This window comes from Adiantum capillus-veneris, chromosome 10 (assembly GCF_014529385.1).
Source record: "Adiantum capillus-veneris isolate H3 chromosome 10, ASM1452938v2, whole genome shotgun sequence".
NCBI classification, from domain to species: Eukaryota; Viridiplantae; Streptophyta; class Polypodiopsida; order Polypodiales; family Pteridaceae; genus Adiantum; species Adiantum capillus-veneris.
In genome coordinates, this window is record NC_140940.1 from 105611627 (window position 1) to 105627942 (window position 16316).

Consider the following 16316-nt stretch of genomic DNA (forward strand, 5'->3'; position numbering starts at 1 on the left):
CACATGATGATCTTTCCCACCTCCGAGACAAGGCAGGCCTAGAGGAGATCACGCACCTTGCCTCTGCTAAGTCGGGTGCCGATAATCTTGCAGATGACAGAGGTGGCCTGGAGGAGCTCCACCTTGTTGCAAGGCTCGCTTGAGAGCAAGTTGGATGGTGCTCCACATTGTCGGGCGAGGGGGCTTTGTCTGAGTCCTTTTGAGGTGAAGCAGAGGCCTCCATCCGTGTCTGCTATTGCGAAGAGAAAGAAGACGGCAAAGCTCTACTTCCTACCACGATGAAACTCTTGCATGAATAGAAGGAAACTTGATACATAAAATCAATGCAACAACTTTTTTACTCATGAATAAGGGGCCCATCAAGGTATAGCATTTCATATTAATTTTTCAAAGAGGATTTAGGCAATGTCTACTTCCAAGTTTATTTACATACACCGACCTTGACAGCATGAAATGCAGGAGATCGTTTACATCTGCAGCATCCTTTGGTCCCCTGAAAAGTTTTCATCAAACCACAAACTTTGACAGCAATATCTGGATCATAAGGCCTTGCTGCTTGGTCTCGCACAAACCGCTCCTCTGCCACAACATCCTCATCAACTGCTGCGCTTTCCAAAGGGATTGCAATAGAACCAGTGCAACAACATGCACCGCCATCTGTATATCATACATATAAACATGCATCAAGACCCTCACATCATGTACAGCATGTGACTGCAAGGAAAAGTTAAGCTGACACAAACCTGCGTGGCTGGATGATCTCCCCGTCCAGTAAGATGGCAAAAGGAAGTAATACCAGGGCTTACTTACACCGTTGACATCTTTTAGAACATTGTCAAAGTACAGCGCAAGGAAAAACCAGACAAAAAAAGTTGCCGTGAGCCATCTATAGATTTCATCCTTCAAAGAAAATCAAGTAGGATTGTGTGAGTAAACAGAGAGGCAAAAGGTTTGTGAGAATTTTTGCCAAACAGAGGTAAAAATCTGGAATACCATTGTTATGACACAATCAGGGGTTGCAGCTGAGCACCTTGTGCGACCTGCCCAGCTAATACCGCGTGCTTCTTTCGTGGATGTAGCATCTCCAAGATATTGCAAGCCAATAGCAAGTAGGTTTGGAGGGAACACTGACCATATGGCCTGATACGTCTTCGAGAATTGCTCGTCATAAGGAAAACCAAACGCAGTGACCAACTACAGAAAGAAAGGTAAGTGGTAGATTAAATTGCAGCAGCCAAGGATTCAAAAATTAGGGGCAGATGAAGAAAAAGTACCTGTGCAAGAAAACCAATAATAAAGACACCGAAGCCAACTGTCCTTGCTGATGCTGAGCTACTCAGAAAAGTTGATAGCAAGAGGGCAAATCCAATCTTTTGTTGGAGGACAACAAAAACCATAAAGCCAAACAAAGGTGGCACATCAGAAAAGAGGTTCAAAGTACATCAAATACACAAGAATCCAGTAAAAAACTACACTTAGTATAAAGTTACAAAACAAAGATTGGTGCTGATCTACGTGTCACACTCTGCATCCAAAAGCTACTATAATGTTGAAGTATCCTGAATCATTGTTGCACTATACATCAAAAGCTATCCTAAGCATTAAGCACTTCATTTTGGAGGTGGGATTTTCATTTCTTTTTTCTAGTATGTGCATGTAGGTGGTGTGTGTGCGCGCTCGCATGCCTGTTTGGAAGGGTAGCAGGGCTACAATGTAATATGCAATAGAAGTGATTTATGATGATAATTCAGGATGAGTGCTTAGTGCGTACTCAAGGTTCCTTTTACTTCATGAGAGAGAGTTCCTTTTACTTCTTGAGAGAGAAGTGCAATAGACTAGAGAGAGAAGAGAGATACTGTGAGTGAAGCAGTGTAATAGGGAACTGGTGGAACACAGCCCAAACGTTCCGAAACGGCGTTCCGAACGAGTCTCGTTCCCGGAATTGAGTCGAGAACGGAATGCCGTTCCGGAAGACCGGGTGGAACACAACCCAAACGTTCTGAAACTGCGTTCTGGACAAGTCCAGTTCCCGAAATGGAGTTGAGAACGGAATGCCGTTCCGGAACGGGGGGAACGAGATGGAACGTGAGGGAGAACGACGGAACGCGGCATGGAACAGGCAAAAGTAAGCATTTTGGGGCAAAAAACTAGGCATTTGGGGGCAGATTTGGGGCTGTTTGGGGGACTTATTTGGGGCAGTTTGAGGACAGGTTTGGGGGCCTTTTTGGGGTTGTTTAGGAGTTGATTTGGGACTAAGCTGAATGGAGGTAATTCAAGCCTTACTTCTGTCAACCGTTCCGGCCCCGTTCCCGTTCCGGGCCCCCCCTCCTCCTCCTCGTTCCGATCCCGTTCCGGACCCTCCCGTTCACGTTCCGGGTAACTATGGAGTGAAGGCTCTGTGAGTGGAGAGAGAAAAAAGACTTAACACCGGATGGGGTCCCTCCAAGGGCCCTCCTCTCTATCGCTAGAGAGGTATTTGCTTTAGATTGCACAAATGATGCTACAATGGATCTGGATGCTAAGATGCTGATGGGATATTGTGAGAAATGCTTGGATTTGCGAGGCTAAGGGCTGAAAACAGAAAACGCTAGGGTTGACTTGGGTCGGAACTACGATCTGACGAGACGGCTATGGCTGAAATCTAGATGCTGAATGCTGAAAAACGCTAGGCTGATCTGCAACTGTGGAGTAGGTGTGCAAGCATTAGTGGTGTTGTCACGTGACACATCCAACCCTATGTGTCCGTGGACAAGCTACCCCATAACAAGGTTCAGTCAGTCTAGTCAGTCTAGATTAGAAGTGATCTGGCACTTTTTGTGAGTCTATTCGTAGACCGTGCATGCCCAGTCACTTAGTGTAGATGCATATCCTCTGGTTACACACAGCATGATCATAAGCATTCCCATCAAAATCCATCAGAATTAGTTAGGGGAATTTTCCAGTGATTTTAGCCTATTTTCCCTATTTTTGACATTTTTCACTTATTAATTTAAGTGACTTCCCAACAAAAGTAGGTAGGGCAATTTGGGTAAGAATATATATAAGCAAACCAAAGTTAGCACTAAATGGCAGATGAGCAAGGAGAACAGCAGGCTTCGGCGACAGGTTCTCCCCTCTCTCAGCAAGACTCGCCAGGATCCCCTTGGCGTTTTCCCTCAAGACCTAGCGTTTTGCATCCTCGCCAGCAGCCCACTTTTTGCCTTGGCATTTTCAGCAAATGCTGGACCGTAGCCCCACCCTTACACCTAGCGTTTCCAGATCTCCCCATCGTCAGCAGTCACCTAGCATGTTCAGCCCAAAACGCAGCAGACCAATCAGCGTTTTTCAGCATCAATTTCAGCAGCGTTTTCAGCCATAGATCACAACAGCCATCAGCGTTTTTGTCAAGCAGATTCAGCCTCGGAAAACGCAGCCAAACTGGCGTTTTTCAGGAGTCCAAAACAGCCCCGAAAATTCAGCAGTTAGCGTTTTTGGACAGCAGTCAGAAGCTTGCAGATTTCAGCCCTTAGGACAGTGTCGTCATCCCCGTTGTCGTCACCGACATAGCCTCGAGTTGCATCAGTCCATGCATCATCATTGTACCCATTTGTGTAATCATAAGTAGACCACTCTCGCCGACGAGAGTGGGGCCTTCAGAGGAGGGTTTTACAACGTCTCTGGTGTCGTATCTCTCTTCTCTCTTATCTCTCAGTCTCATACACTTGCACGCACAGTGTCCACTCACTTTGTTCGTGATCATAGCACTCCCCATTAAGAACGGAAGGCTCTCCCTTCCATAAGAACTAAAAGGAACCTTGAGCAAATATGGATCACTCATCTTGATAAAGAACAACATTCATTCCGTTGCACCTTACACTGGTATCGGCCTCTCTACCTGGATGATACAAGAACTCGAGAAGATCCAACAAGAAGTGATATACCACATAGTAGCCAACAACACCTGATTGGCCACTACAACTCTGTGAGCCAAAGAAAGTCGTGTGGAGCTCCAATGTAACAACTTCCTCCTGACAGACAGGAGGAGGGGAGCAATCTGTTGCTCGGGAGACAAATCCAAACCAACCTGACAGCCCAAGTACCAAACTGCACTCCCTGGGGGAATCCACCTGAAACCCTCACCTGGTATCCAATCGGGCACATGAGCACTACCAACCGAGAAAGCCACTGTCTTTCTCCAGTTGATCAGTGCCCCACATGCACAACAGAAGGTCTCAAGAGCCTGCTCACACTTGTGAAGGTTGGCCTCCTGGCCATCCAAGTACAAGTCTGAGTCGTCAGCAAACTTAGCGTCTAGTAGCTCATCTCCCCGAATAGGGAGTGCTAAGCCCCGTAAACCAACCTGCTGCGACACCAAAAACCTGCTCATCGCCTCAGCATAGAACAGAAAGAGGAAGGGGGCAAGAGGGCAGCCCTATCTGACTGAGCGTGTGAGCATGAAGCGATCACCTCTACCTCCTGACAAAAGTACCTGACTGTGTGCCTGTTTGTACAAAGCTGACACCCCTCTGATCCAACCATCTGAGAAGCCCATCCTACGTAGAGTGCCCTCTAGAAAGTCCCAGTCCACTCTGTAAGCCTTCTCAAAATCGAGAAGATGAATCACCAGATCCTCACCACGGAGCCGCGCTAGGGCAGAAGCCTCCCAAAAAGTAAAGGCGTTGTCAAGGATATTGCGCTCCTTGACAAAACCTGTGTGAGTCCCATATATAAGGCTCTTTAGAAGTGGCTGGATCCTCAAACTCAGAGCCTTGGCAAGAATTTTGTAGGCTGAGTTGAGGATGGTGATGGGACGCCCCTGTCGAATCTCATCCAAGGAGCCACCCTCCTTGGGAATGAGGTAGATCAGACCCTCACTCATGCTGTCAGGCATCCCTCCTGTGTGCAAGATGTACTGAAAAGCACTACAGAGATATGGGCCAAGCAAGTCCCAGTACTCCAAGAAAAAACTGGGAGTCAAGCCATCCTCACCTAGACAGCTACCACGGGGGAATGCACTAAGAGCCGTGTGCAACTCCTCAAGCAGAAGTGGCAGCTCAAGCCTCTGACGCATCTCCTCAGTCACAAGGCAAGGCATCTATGTCCACACCTCTCCCTACATGCATCTTGACGCTCTGACTGAGGCTCTGCAGACAGTAACTGTAAAAGTCAGTAGCAACTGCACGCATGTCCTCTGGCTCAGAAGCAACTGACCCGTCAGGCCTCCTCTATTGACTGACCTTGGCATGCGTATGCCGAGGTCCCACTGCCTCGAAGAAAGCACCAGTCACTCTGTCACCAACCTGTGTCCACTGAGATGCCTGTCGATGGAAAGCAAACTCATGGCGTCGCTCCTCTGTACTAACAAGCTCCTGGCAAGCCTGCTGTAACTGCTCCTCCAACCAAGGACTGTCTGGATGCTGCTCCTGCATCCTCTGCAACGAAGCAATGCCTCTTCTGAGGCGCTGCTCCTCCTCTCTCGCTGCAGCTAGGCGAGCCAAAGACTCCTGGAGAAAGAAACGACTAATCTGAGCTAGTCCTGAGGCCACTCTGTCAGCAGTAGAATCCTGCATGCTCAAGCTCTCTGTCCAAAGAGCCTCTACTCGCTCTTTGAGTGCAGAGTCCAGCAAGACCCTCTCAGGGATGCGAAGCATCGTGCTTCCCCTCCTCTGCCTATCTGCCACTGTGAGGATCACTGGAGCATGGTCCGAGAAGGAAGTCCCTGCCAGAATGCCAACTGTCCCACCCAAGTCACAAAAATGGTCACTAGTGTAGAAGCGATCTATCCGCGATTTACTCCTCCCACTCTGCGGTCCGAACCAGAGAAGGCCAGGCTGTCTGGGGGCCTCACAAAGCTAGAGTGCTGCCACACATCCGAAACCCTCAGAGTCATACAAAACCTCTCCTAAGCTGCCAACTCAACTCCATGCACAGCAGCATGGCTACCACCAATCCTGTCAGAAGGGTCCTCCAACATGTTGAAGTCACCCCCTATGCACCACTGCTCTGCCTGCGCGGCAGAGACTTGACAATTTGTGACTAAAACTCTGCTCGTGCACTCGTCACATTGGGCGCATATATGTTCAGGAAGCCCACAAGGCAACCCTGAACTTGCATAGTGATCCACTGAGCCCTGCTTGGCACAATAATCCCTCTGCCTACAATGGCCTGCTGCTGCATAGAATCCACAATAGTCATACATACCCCTCCCTGGATGCCTCCAGGTCCAAAAGCAGCTGACCAAAGAGTATCATATCGTCCACGCAATAGTTGACGACACTCGTCTAATGCGGCTCTCACACAAATGATGCTCCTGTAGCATAAGGAGATCAATCTCCCCTCCCACAAGGCAACGCTGAAGCTCGTGACGCAATCGGCCCCCTCTGACGCTGAAACTGAGGCCCATCTAATCCCTGCACGTTCCATGAGACGATCCTCATGGGGAGCGAGAGAGAACAGATGCTGCCGCAGCAGCTAAACGTGCTATCTTCGAGGCTGGCTTGGATGGGGAGTAATCCGCATCCGAGCGTCCTCTAGATAGGCGTGACTGCAAAGAGTGCCTGGCCCAAGCCCAAGTAGACCGAGCCGTACGTAAAGCAACCTCCTCTGTCCAGGAGTCCTCATGCATGTGTACATAGCATGGCGAGCACTGCGTATCAGCAAAGAAGTGAACCACAATGTGCCTACATCCTGCTGCATCTGGAGGGGTCACAGTAAACTTGGCCAATGATCACAGAGTCTGAAGCATGTCTGTAACTCCTAGGTCTCCCATGTGGTGAGAGAACTCTAGGGCTTGTGTATGGAGCCACTCCAACACTTAGTCGAGAGTCCACTCAGTCTGGTCCCTGCCGCAAAGGGGAAAAGAGAAGCCAACCGCCGAGTCCAAGGCCTCTATCCCCCTAGCTGTAAGGAACAGAACATGAACCCTGAAGCAGACAGCCTCAAGGTCTAATGAGGAGTCGCCGAGAAAGTGTGTAAAGTCGTAGACAAAGAAGTCCCATCGGCGCCGAATGTCGAAGCACGTCAGACCACGAGGGACTGCTACAAAGGGAGACGTTTGTGTCTGTAGAGGGGGTCGCAAGAAAGGTTGTCCCTCTCTCGCCAAGCGACTCGTGGAAAAGGCACTATCAAGAGATCTCCTAGGAGCCGGAGATGGCCCTGCCGCGTGGGTCGACAGTGGAACTGGACCGGGGGGGGGGGGGGGGGGGGGTGTGCAGGAGCAGGGGGAGATGGGGGAGGGGGAGGTGGGGGAGAAGAGGGGCGGAGGGAACCGGCAAAGGTAGAGAGGCGAGGGGGAGAGGTGGCGGGAGCAGGAGGCGGAGGGGGGGGGACTGATGAGGAGGGGGGAACTCGGGGGAGGGGGGGCTGTCGAGGGTGAAGCTGAGGTGGGGGCTGGAGCAGGGACCTTGTCCTGCTCAAGAGGACCAAATCGGTTCCCTGTGGGAACCCACTGCTGCTGGGCAGGCGCCTGAGGACCACTCTGAGTGCCGGGCTGTCTTGCTGTGGCCCCTGCCGTTGTCGACCACGAACCTGCTGCCATCCCTCCTCCGCTCGAGCCCCAGGCTCGGAGGGTGGCTCTGCTTGTGTGCTTTGTGTCTCTGCCTGTGGCTGTTGGCCAGCCCTTGCTGCCATCCCTCCTCCGCTCGAGCCCCAGGCTCGGAGGGTGGCTCTGCTTGTGTGCTTTGTGTCTCTGCCTGTGGCTGTTGGCCAGCCCTTGCAGGCTGGGGTTGAGTCTATGGTGTAGGTCGGGGCCTCCTCTGTGGACAGGCCTTCGCAAGATGGCTCATCTGTCAACAAATGAAGCACTGATTCGGGAGGCTCGAATACTTCACACTCTGTCTCAATCAACCCCCACTCACCTGAGGAAGGAGGATGACCTTCGGGAGAGTGTGAGTATCCCTAACCAGAACGCAAACTGAGGGAATGCCTGCCGCCTTGGCAGCTACTAAGACTGCTGTGCGAGGTGTCTCCATGACAGTCCCAATCGCTGAGCCTATCCTGGACAAAAGTGGTAGGTACTCCCTTTGCTAACCAGGAAAGCAGACGGAGATGGGAATGTCTGCCTCCTCTACCAAAACATCTGAAGCAGGGTCAAAACCATGTCTCCACTGTCGAAAGTGGGCTCGAACTGCTCGGATGGTCAAGGGGCTCATGGTGATGACCTTGGACGCCATCTCGGAGATCTCAAACTCGATCTGATAGTAGCCTCGTCCGAGGATCTGAACGTCCAAGATCTTGCCCACCTCTGCGAGAAGGCGGGCCTGGAGAAGGTCACGCAGCTCTCCTCTACTAGGTCTGGTGCCGAGAATCTTGCAGATGACGGAGGTCGCCTAGAGGCGCTCCACCTCTGCTGCGAGGCTCGCTTGCTCTGTCGGTGAAAGAGCAAGTCTGATGGTGGGCTCTGCAGGGTCGCGCGAGGGGGCTTCCTGAGAGTCCCTCTCAGGTGGAGCATGAGCCTCCATTAGTCTCTGCTGCCGTGAAGAAAGGGCGAAAAGTCGATGGCGAGTGGTGGCCTTCTGCGATCGAGTACGTCGAGTGAGATGACGACTTCAACCGAGCAGAAAACAGGGGTGGAGGGGAAAATGGCGAAGCGGAGGGAGTGGGGTTGCGAGGCGGGGCTGGCGGGCTGAGGTGCGGCGAAAGGGGGCGGGCGCGCTGGGGCTGCTTGCTCGCTGGATAGGCTGCGCGCTGGTGATGACTGCGGGCAGCGGTAGGGCAGGACAGGACAGCGCGAGACCAGCTTGGGGGGGGGGAGCGATGGCGACAGAGAAGGGGGGGCAGTACGTGCACAGGGGGGAGAGGGCGAGGGCGAGGGCAGCAGCGAGCTCATTACAACAGGATCACTTAATTAAGCATTTTCTTTTTCCCATCAGTGTCTTGTTGTTGCAGGGCAATGGTGGGAAAGGGAACATGTGTGAGCGTATGGGTGCACACACAGAAGCTCTTGAAAGCGGAAGCATGCCAGAGCGAAGGAAGGGGCAGGGTGGGGGTGGGGGGGGGGGGGACAATGGCCATGGGGCAGGGGCTGGAGCACAAGGGAGCTGGGAAAAAGAGAGGAGGGTTTGGCGATGGCAGGGTCAGCAGTAGTGAGTTCTCTTCTGGTTCTCAGGTAACATCTAGTCTTCCTTTAAATATGTTAATATAGCGAGCAAAGGCTGCAAGAAGCAGGCTTGGATGTGCAAGAGAAAATGGAATCTTGATGGACAAGAATAATCACAGCTCCAAATTCACATGATCAATGAAGAAAGAGTCGCTACACTCCAACACAAGAGACAATCAAGTTTTAAAAGTATTGCAAATTCAACAAGTTCAGCAAGATCAATAGGGCTCACCCCTCTTCTGCCAAAAAGAAGCAAGACCAGGATGAGAATTACCAGATTAAATTGGAAGAGGAAAAATAAAAAGAAAAGCACGCCAAAGTCGTTGTTCACGAAGAGATAAAACTGAAACATCATCCCAAAGAGCACGATAAGAATTGATGAGACGAGCACCAACGCCACTTCCCATAAAAGCCAAGAAAGCCAATATGCTGAATCCATGAGTCCCATGATTGACATTGCCTACAAGTAACCAAAACTTGATTCATTGAGTTTCAACAAAACTGTCATGAGAACCCATTTGAAAAAATCATAGCATACCTGCCGTAATCTTGATTCTCTTTCTCCCACAATACTACTCATTTGGACGACAAATCCAAACATAGAAGCAGCAAAAAGAAACAATGCTCCCACTCTTCCAGCCACTGAAAAGGTCTCTATATTTGGATGTGCAAATTCTTTGAATGCAACGGACCATTCAATATTTGAGTCTATCCACCAGCATAATGAATCAATTAGCAACATTGATGTAAAACATTGATAATTATGTAGCTAGGAGTTAAAGTCAAGAATGGGGCAGGCAGAGGGAGAAAGAAATACCTGCAAACACTAACATGGCCTTTAAAACCCCAAGTGTACAAGTCCTCTAAACGTTACGTTGTGGGCTTAGAGCTAAAAATACCTCCTCTAAAATCTAATGTAATATCTGTACATTTGACAAATGCTCTTGCCACGTTTAATAGAATCATGGACAGAATTTTTAGACCACGGTAGTAAGGTTGGCCCGCTACTGCTGCTCGCCCCCCCCCCTTTGCTGTTGCGCCATCGCTCTCCTCCCCCCCCCTCCCTCCCCCCGCTGCCCCTTCGCTGCCCCCCCACCCCCTTCAGCCCCTGCGCACTGCCTCTCAACCCACCCGCTGCCCCCCCCTATCTGCGCGCGCTGCCCCATTAGCTGCCGCAGCCCGCTGCCCACCCCTGTCTGCGCACTGCCCCTTAGCTGCCGCAGCCCGCTGCCCTCCTCTCGCTCTGCCTTCCCCGCTCCATCCCCCCCGCTCGCTGCTGCTTGTGCACCCGCACATTGCACGGCTGCCCTCTTCCCCCTCGCTGTCCCCCCCCCATCCTCTTCGCTCCCGAAGGCCCTCTGCACCTAGCTCGGCAGCACTTTCTCTTCGGAAAAGTGCCTGGCTGACTTGTTTGCAGGTTTCTTCTTCGCCGCCCGCTTCTTCAACTCAGCAGTAGACACAGATGGAGGCTCCAGCTTCACCTCAGAGGGACTCGCCTGAAGCCCCCTCGCCCGACCCCGCTGAGCCCACCATTCGACTTGCTCTTACGCCGGCAGAGCAAGCGAGCCTTGCCACAGAGGTAGAACGCTTGCAGGCGACTTCTGTCATCTGCAAGGTTCTCGGCACTCGTCCCAGCAGAGGAGAGCTGCGAGACCTTCTCCAGGCCCGCCTCCTCGCAGAGGTGGGCAAGATCTTGGATGTCCAGATTCTCGGACGGGGGTACTACCAGATTGAGTTCGAGACTTCCGAGATGGCCTCCAAGGTCATAGCTATGAGTCCATTGGCCATCCGAGCATCACGCGCCCACTTTCGACAGTGGCGACATGGTTTTGACCCGTCTTCGGATGTGCTAGTAGAGGAGGCGGACATCCCCATCTCAGTCTGCTTTCCGGGTTTACGGAGGGAGTACCTTCCACTTCTCTCCAGGATTGGCTCCGCCATCGGAACTGTCCTGGAGACACCTCGTACAGCAGCATCAGTAGCTGCCAAGGCGGCTGGCATCCCTTCAGTTCGAGTTTTGGTCAGAGATACCCACACGCTCCCGAAGGTCATCCTTCTGCCTCGGGTGAGTGGGGGTTGGTTTAGACAGAGTGTGGAGTACTCGGGTCTCCCGAACCAGTGCTTCATTTGCAGACAGATGGGCCACCTAACGAAGGCCTGTCCACGGAGGAGACCACGACCCGCACCCCAGCCTCAGCCCCAGCCTGCCAAGGCTAGGCCGCAGCCACAGCCAGCGACACAGAGCACAGATTCAGCGCCACCCTCCGAGCCTGGGGCTCCAACGGAGGAGGGGTGGCAGCAGGCCCGTGGCCGTCGACGCCAGGGGCCACAACGACAGCCTGGCACTCAGAGTGGCCCCCAGGTGCCTACTCAGTAGAAGTGGGTTCCCACGGGGAACCGCTTTGGTCCTCTTGAGCAGGATGAGCCCCCTACGCCAGCCACCACCTCCGCTTCACCCTCGCCAGCCGCTCCGCCTTCCGATCTCCCCTCCTCCTCCTCATGCCCTCCCCCGCCCTCTGCTACCGCTCACTCCCCACCTCGCCCCCCCCCATGTCTCTGCCGCCCCACCCCGCTTCTCCTCTCCCCCGCCCCCCCCCCAGCCCCTTCTCCCCCTCCTTCTGCTTCAGATGGATCTTTACAGAGATGCGCCGAGTTGGTTTGAGCAAGAGACTGGAGGACCGATTCGCTGTGAGTTTGCTTCGTTCTTGGGAGCTATTGCGGCGTGGCCTAGAGCAGTGACAGCCGACGTGCACGGAGGAGCGCCTACGGCAGCCCCTCGTCTGGAACCCCATGGTTAGCACTCAGAGAGGCCCCTTGGTTGGGACTAGGCCTCATGTTTCTTGGGGTCCCATGATAGCAGGTCCTGCGCGCTCTCTAGGTGACTGGCTAGAGTTCACAGGTTTGTCAGAGGAGGTGCAGGTTGTCCAGCTACAGGGCATGAGAGGGGTTCAGAGCATGTGTCAGGACATCTCAGAGTCAGTTCCGGCTGATTGGCTCACGCCTCTCGAGCCAGTAGCACCCCGGTGGATGGGAGCCTTCACACGACTGGAGGTTCTCATTTCAGTCAGGGCTTGCTCAGAGACTGTCCCAGCCCTGTTCTTCGAGCTTTAGGGTGGGGGACGATTACAGAGAGTTGCAGTAGAGGCCCCGCAGGTAGCAGAGTGTTGTTTCCAGAGGATCCGAGTTGTGGGCATCTGTGGGAGGACTTGCGTCATAGACCCTGACCTAGCAGCTCTTGAGACAAGACACTGGAGGCTATGGGCTTGGGAGTGCTGTCCACTGGCACGAGTACAGTGGGATCCTGGTGAGTGGCTATGGAGGGACCCATTCTCTTCTGCAGACCGCCCAGGAGTCCCTTTCTTTCAGTACACTGTTCGGCTTGGACGTCATATACTTGCAGCACAGAGAGAGGCCCGCCCCGCTGCAGCACGTCATTGGCAGGAGGAGGGTCTCAGTTGAGTTCTTGGCAGCTTTTTGGCAGAGGCTGTGGGACTCCAGACAGCCGAGGCGCGTCACCTTGTTCCAGTGGTTGGTTGCACACAGAGCCACAGCAGTAGGGAGCTGGCTTGTACATGGTGGTCTCTCGGCCGCATGTACAGCCTGTGACCAGTTGGTGGAGAGTCAGCGACACTGTCTTTGGGACTGTCCCTCGGCCCAGCAGGTGTGGCTACGAGTTCTTCGGCTGATGCCTGCCCTCTCCACGCCTCGACAGCACACTTGGGGGGCGGCGGCTTGGTCCACCCTCACGGGCCCGGCACTTCAGTTTGAGCTATCTTCCACCAGCAGGATGATAGTGATACAGGGGGGTCGACCTACACTCCAGCCTGCTACAGACCTTACTCCACAGGAGTGGAGCAGTGAGAGAGCGGAGTGTTGGGAGCTCATCAGCGGCCTAGCTCTCTGGTTCATCTCGCGGGCCCGTTGTTTCCGCATCTTTGAGGCTCGCCTTGTACCACCAACAGAGATTGTTCGTGACTTTTGGCTAGAGCTGATCCATACTCTCAGAGGACAGCTTGAGGGACTACAGGGCAGCTCCGACCGCATGCGGGAGCGCCGCGAGGCTTTCCTTCGTCTCTGGCGCCCTGGGCCGTTTTACTCCATGGTCCAGGGGGTGCTCAGATGGCACTACTGTCCACCTGTGTGGCTTTTCCCTCCTCCCATCTCTTGATTTAGCCCCATTGTATATATGCTGTTTTTTCATTGGGAGAGTCTCCCCATCATGTTTGTTGTAGCCCTCTCTTGCAGAGGTGGATGTAGCCCTATGGGCAGCTTTCATTAACTAATAGAAGGATCTTTTTCTCGGAAAAAAAAAATATCTGTACATTTGACATGAAGACTCATGTTAACTGTTCTGCTCACTGTCTCCTTCAGAACTCAATATCTCCCTCCTGACATAATTAGGGAGGTGTGGAATCTTGGCCGGTGCCTCTTACGAGAGGTTGTGATAATCCTTATCTGTCTATTATGGCAATGTGGTGGATGCAGTCCTCGCAAGAATGGCCACCTCACACAATATAATGCCATGGGCTCTCTCCAAAGTAACTCCCTCGCAAGGCTGGCTTGTGATGTGATGGGTTCATGTGGGAAGTGATAATAGTTAGAAAAATTATTTCATAGTACTCTGCCAAGGTGGCTTCTAAAGCGCAGTTGTATTTCCACAACAGACATGGTCCACGAAAGATGCAATACTACAGAGATAAGATTACGAGCATCTCGGAGGATGGTCTTATACAAAGACCCATGTATAAGACCCAGATATATGGAGGGCTTTTTATCATACACAGCCAGGGTGGCAATTGGTCAGCTTAGATTTTTATCCCCCGGTGCTCATGGTCTTGGCACTATTGTGTGGCTAGTCGTCTTCCCGGATTGGCCACCCACTGTGCTGCATGTAAGATGCATGACCAGACATTTTTCAATTTGGTCTGACCAATGAGGGGTTTTCCATTTTTACCTATTTCAATAGGGTTTTTAGGTTTGGCCCAAAGTCTGTATTTTTAGGTGATTGCCCTACCCACACCTACTTCACTATATATGTGCCTAGGGTGGGTAGTCATTCATTAATTGTTTTAAGTTGAAAAGTTTGGCTCATATATTCTCTCTCTCTCTTTGGAGTGAAACAAGGTTGTCCACTATCTCCCACTCTATTTGGTATGTACATAGATGAGGTTTCTGATTACATTGACAGAGGGTGACAGAGGTGCCCAGCTGGCAGGAACATGGGTTCCATTGTTGTTATATGCTACTATGTCGCCTAGCTGGCAAGGACATGGAATCCATTGTTGTTATATGATGATGATATTGTGTTGATCTTTGACTCACCGGAGGGTATGCAGCGACGCTTTGTAGAGGATAGTGGATTGTTTGTAAACCTTGGTAAAACCAAGGTTATGGTGTTTAACACCACACCGTAGTGGATCAGGAGATCAGTACCTACATTCACTTATGGTCAGGAGACTGTGGAGTACATAGATGCATACACTTATCTTGGGGTAGTCTTCACTAGGCTAAGGTTTTCTTTGAAGAGCACTAGACTGACCAGAGTGTATGCGGCCTTGGTGGGAGGATTGGAGAGGATGAGTTCGCAAGTTCAGTTCTAAGAATCCCGAATAAAGCTCTGGCTCTTTGATACCTTGGTAGCTGTTGGGGTATAAAGCCCAATGTGGTCGCCCAGGTAAGTGGGCGGGCCGCCAGGTATGTACACATATTCTTTTGTTAAAACCTAATAAGAACTCACTATGCTCTACACATTACAATAGAGTGAGTTTACCATATCGTCGTGCTCTTCTTCTCGCACTCTCTCTCGCGTCGCACTTCCGCTCGTACTCCTTCAGCTGGTATCAGAGCTCAGATCGAGGCTCGGGACAGCATTGCAGGAAGCTAGAGTCACTTGCCCAGATTGGAGTGACATTCGACAGGCGAAGACATAGGTCATCTCGGCAACCGTTCGGCTTCGACAAATCTCTGCGCAGACCATTTTCGACTACGTGGTCTTGGCGGGTGCATATCCGACTCTGCAAATTTGGGGTTTCGGCCTACGACTGCAAGTGCTGAGGATATTTGCACTTCCAGAGTGCTGATTTGTGGCTGTCTACACAACGAAGGACGGCTCACACTTCTTGGAGGCGTGTCACATACGACACGGACGCATCTACACACAGATTGTAGGCGACATCCACTAGTTCATCAGGTAGCTTGTGTTTGTTGCTTCATATTCTAGATTTCATCCTAACATTGCAGGTACTTCCACATGGGATGTATTGTCAGAGATGATGTATGTCTGTTGAGGGTTTGCTGGCTGTGAGTTACGCAGCAAACAACCGCCGCAGCGGTTACAGCATATAGTGGAAAATTTGTGGATGTATGACTCTGTGGGAAGTCTATGTATTGTCAGATTTACTGCAGCCTTTTGTTGAGGGTCGAGTGAGGTTTTATTGAGCTGGGGGATTCTCGAATGTTGAGATCCTTTCGGTGATACAAGTCTTGGAGCGATCCCTCGAGCACCCTTAGATAGGCAGCTAGGATGTATTGACTGTGAGTTAGACAGTTGGGATTGCATCTTTGCTTTACTGCCGTTGAGGCATTGTCGCAGTCTATGGTAACAGGACAGTGACAGGACAGTGAGAGACAGTACATATGCAGGACAGGTTTACCCACAGCTTACAGTGTTAGAGAGACAGTGGTTTTTTGAGCTATTTTTGGTCTATTTTTTAGTACACCAGAGCCATTTTACAAAGGAGACTCTGCCGAAATTCTCGCAGAATTTGAAGCTTTCTTGGTTCATTTGACAGGTTGATATTGGTTCAGAGGTCGGTTTACAAGGGAAACTCTGCCGAATTTTTCCGAGGAAAGTAAACTACTGTGAAGCATAGCTATGGCTGGATCACAGGACACAGCTCTTTACAATATCAAGAAGCTGGATGGAACCAATTTCTCATTGTGGAAGAAGCAGATTTGGCACGTGTTGGTACAAAAGAAGCAGATAAAACCTATAAAGCTCAAGGGGATAAAACCACAAGATATGGACGAAGATGAATGGAGCGAAATGGATGAATTGGCACTTTCTACCATTATGCTGACTTTGGCAGAAAGCGTTTACTTCAATGTAGTAGACGAGATGGCTTATGAAGCATGGACAAAGCTGAGTGATCTTTATGACAAGCGAGTGGGGCTTCACAAGTATACTGGCTTAACACTAGGTTGGTAATGGGACACTTTTATGTTCTGGGACACTTTTATG

At 51.5% G+C, this 16316-nt stretch overlaps 1 protein-coding gene across 2 annotated transcripts in view; it reads right to left on the minus strand.

Moving 5' to 3' along the window:
* Positions 1-16316, minus strand: part of LOC147449410 (ABC transporter A family member 2-like) — a 66267-nt gene that overhangs the window by 16835 nt on the left and 33116 nt on the right. For both annotated transcript variants that reach the window (XM_086521856.1, XM_086521857.1), the window contains exons 3-8: positions 9615-9784; positions 9351-9536; positions 1275-1370; positions 994-1194; positions 744-900; positions 440-657 (exon numbers count right to left, since the gene is read on the minus strand). In XM_086521856.1, coding sequence (XP_086377982.1) covers positions 440-657; positions 744-900; positions 994-1194; positions 1275-1370; positions 9351-9536; positions 9615-9784 — 1028 coding nt within the window. The remainder of the gene's footprint in view (positions 1-439; positions 658-743; positions 901-993; positions 1195-1274; positions 1371-9350; positions 9537-9614; positions 9785-16316) is intronic.